Source organism: Monoraphidium neglectum, assembly GCF_000611645.1.
Source record: "Monoraphidium neglectum strain SAG 48.87 unplaced genomic scaffold scaffold04717, whole genome shotgun sequence".
NCBI lineage: Eukaryota > Viridiplantae > Chlorophyta > Chlorophyceae > Sphaeropleales > Selenastraceae > Monoraphidium > Monoraphidium neglectum.
In genome coordinates this window covers 1-3,682 of record NW_014008912.1, presented here as the reverse complement: position 1 = coordinate 3,682, position 3,682 = coordinate 1, and the positions used below count along the sequence as shown (strand labels likewise).

Sequence of the window (3,682 nt, the reverse complement as noted above, 5' to 3'; positions counted from 1 at the left end):
CTGACTGTGTTCAACGTATCATCGAAGTGACCGTGCAAGTGCCTGCACAGGTGCCAACGTGCTCTTGACTGCAACCGTGACCGATGCATGCTAGACATTGACTTTGATGGGCAGTACAGGGACACTCTGGTGGTGTGGAGTGGCATTGTAGCCGGCACAAATTCCCTTCGTGGCAAATCTCGCGGGTGACAAGAGGGTGCCCCCACATCTTTGTGACCCACGAGCAGTTCAAGCGACCACGTCAGTGCTTCAACACCCTTGAACACGGCAGTCTCGCACCAAGTGCGAACCAACATGGCCATGCCGCCTCGCCCCACCGTGCAGTTCGGCCTGCGTATAGCTCAGGTTTGTGTTGACGTATTTGAGCTCGTCGTCTTCTCACCGAGCGAACGCGGGCATAGGCCAGCCCATCGATTGCTGGCGATGCGGCCGGTGCCAGCTCGCCAGCTCTACACTAGTGACGCCACGGGGACACGGTGGCCTTCAGTCCCACCAACGCCTGACCTTACGTACCACTTGAGTACAGCTTATTTCTATGAACCAGCCGGCAGCAGGCAACGCGACCAGGCTCTCCCAGCTCCTTCTCCCTTGCTGCACGCTCTGCCCACCCAAATCACTCACCGCCGACGGCAGCACCCCTCAGCCACGTGTCGCTCGGACCCCTTCGCACCCTCGTAACAACCTAGGTGGTGCTGTCATTCATCATGCTGGCGACGGCCGGGCACGTGTCAAACCGGCTGGGCGTGGCGTGGACCCAGGTCTACGGCGGTGTGGGCCTCTCTATTTTCAACGGGGTCTGCGGGCTGCTGACGGCTGCACTCTACCTGGCCACGCCGTACATCGCCACAAGGGTGGAGAATGCTCACACACGGAAGCTCCAAACGTGAGCGGACGGGTGCCGGCCGTGGGGCCGGCCGCTGGCGGCTTGGCTGGGAGAGCCACGGGTCAAGCGCAGGCGCGCGCAGCCGGGTGGGGGTGCACAAAAGGGACGGACCAGTGAGCGGCGTCGGCAAGTTGTCTAAGCTGCACCGACGGCGCCGCCACCCGTGGAATCAGTTGTCTGCGCGGCCCGCCTTCACAAGAACCTCAAAAAGTCACCGTGCTGCCCCGGCCTTCCTGCCCCCAGGGCCCTGCCCGGCCTGCTGGACGTAATACTGTCCGGCTTCTGGTGCCTCTTCTGCCTGGCCGGCGCCGGTGCGGCCGCCTCAGGCATCGGCGCGTCCTCCTGCTCCGACGGCTACTACTACTCCCGCTGGTTCTACGGCTGGTCGTCGTCGCCGGGCTTCTGCGCTGCGTGGGGCATCGCCATCGCATGCGGGTGGGTTCCGACTCGTGCCCGGAGGCGGGCCGAGCTGCCTATGTTGCAGCTGCAGCTGGCACCTGCTGCTTGGTTGCGCCTGGGCTGCACAATACACATCCTACATTTGCGAATAATATTGCAATGTGCAAAACGGGGGAAACACCATTTGTGTGAAGCGTGCGCGCGCTGTTCCCGCCGCGCGCTCATCCTTCAGCCAGCAGCGCTCACGGCTGCGCTGTGAACGCACGCCCCAGGTTCTTCCTCGTTGTGGCGTGGGGCGCGAGCGCCGTTCTGGGCGGCCTCGACATGCGCGACGGCAAGGGGCTGGTGCCAATCCGCGCCCGCGACGGCAAGGCGCCTGCCGCCGAGGCTGGTGAGCTGCTTCGTTCCAGCCCACGCACCCGCCCCCAATGGTTCTGCTCAATCACGCCGTACGCAGGTCCGGCGCATAAGCTGCGGTTGGATTCCAAGATTCGCAACAATGTTGCTTATAATCACTGCTCACTCCTCCGCCGCCGCGCCGCCACTGCAGCGACCGACGATGCTAAGGCCGCGGACGGCGGAGCCCCGACGGCGACCGGTGGCGTCAAGGAGGCCTCGCCCGTGGAGAGCGTCTGAGGGCAGTCCGCGTGCTGGCCGCGCGAGCCTCACTGCAGAACTTGCAACAGCAAGCGGTTTGCCCGCATGAAGACCAACTCGTCAAGCCTGGCGCTTCCTTGCTTCATGGGAATGAATGTGTGATGCTAGTGAGCCGCCTGGCTCACCAGCAATGCCGACGGCGTCGCGATTGGCCGACTGCAGACGCGTACACACAACACTACAATTGTGCAGACGCTGCCAAAAAAATGAACGAGGACCTTTGACAGACGTAGGGTCTCATACAGCTGTGTGAGGACTGCGGGGCAAGGAGACTTGGAGGGCACTTTTGGCTGGCTGATGGCTTGTGTTGCAGGAGGTTTGAGCTTGCCATAACCCAGCAATTCGCCTTCACACCTTGAGCTCTGCGCGAGCCTCTTTTCATTTTCTACCTTTGACACGTTACACCACCACCACCACCGGCACACAACTACATCTCCACCATCCATGACTTGGCTTGCTTGCGCCTTGCCTGAGAACCTCGCTTTGCCTGGTGTTCTTGTTGCAGCCTGTCCCCCTTTGCCTTCATGTCTCAAGCCCCTGGAACTAAAGCTCAACCAGTCCTTCTTGCGGTGATTTTCTGCTGCGGCTTCCTACACACACAATTGAGTGCGGGCGCGCACGCTTCCGTACGGCCGAGAAGAGAAGAGCATATTCACAGCACTCCCACCGCTCCACCAATCCCCACACAACATTCCTCATCCAGTACTTGTAAAAGATATATTATGCCCCACCACCATACCATCAGTGTATGACATCCGTATTCATACCTCCCTTGGGCAGTGGTTCGCTGGCATGGGTGGTCGTCGGGGTCCGGTCAATTGATTCAAGCAGGAGTTGACCGATAAAGGCTCGCATCGTCCCCACGTGCTGCACCTCCCGACCATACACTGTATACCGACAGTATCTTAAGTGTGGGTTTCTGTGAGTTGGGGCATGATATACTGCACGCAGGCTGGCTTCTTTTGTGCCTGCCGCTCGCGCTGCAGCACCCCGTTTCGGGCCATTCGTATGCGCGGTGGCCTGCCTCGTCTAGTAGTATCCATGAATGATTTCGATCACTCACACATTCACTGAGCTGCGAGCCTGAGCTTGGGGCCTGGGAATGAAACAGGGTCACCCAGTTACCCGAGATCAGCCACCATCCTGGTCGGCAGGTTTGCAAGGATTGGTCACTGAGCAATAATCAGCATGCCCTTGAGCCACGAATGAGGCTCCATCATCTTGCGTGCGCTGCTCCCACGGCTCGATCCGCGGTCGCAGTGCTCACGCCCTCGCTCTTAGGGACGTCTAGGCGTATCGGATCCGTGCAGCCGCGATCGAGCGCTGCTGCTCGCTGCACCTGGCCGCACCCTGTGCAGCACAGCCCCGTGCGCTGCTCCACAGCGAATTGCGTGATGGCATCGGCGGCCCCGCCTGCCCCGGAGCAGGTCTCGGCCAACAAGCATTTTGGAGGTGACTCTATTGTTGTACTGGCTGCGGCAGCGTTGTGTCATGTAGGAGCGCCGGGCAAGAGGCAGCTCACTCGCACATTGGAGCTGAGCCGCGCTGTTGGGCCGTCATTCAGCCACTGCTGCACGCGTGGGAAATTCAACATCATCAAATAATGTGGCAGCCCTTGCACAACGGATCCTACACTTTCTCCAGTAGCTGACAAAGCCAGGACTCCCATGTGCGTACATACATCCCTCATGGCAGCATGCTGAGTTCTCACAACAGCCCGTCGGGTGCGCCCCCCACCCCACC

At 60.6% G+C, this 3,682-nt stretch overlaps 1 protein-coding gene across 1 annotated transcript; it reads left to right on the top strand.

Annotated features, from left to right (window-relative positions):
* Window positions 1-294: 294 nt before the first annotated feature.
* Window positions 295-1,918, top strand: MNEG_14727 (hypothetical protein; the record flags this gene model as incomplete). The annotated part of the gene is made up of 5 exons (XM_014036802.1): window positions 295-345; window positions 687-883; window positions 1,127-1,318; window positions 1,555-1,673; window positions 1,833-1,918. The coding sequence occupies 5 exons, from the start codon at window positions 295-297 to the stop codon at window positions 1,916-1,918; spliced, it is 645 nt and encodes a 214-aa protein (XP_013892256.1).
* Window positions 1,919-3,682: the final 1,764 nt, after the last annotated feature.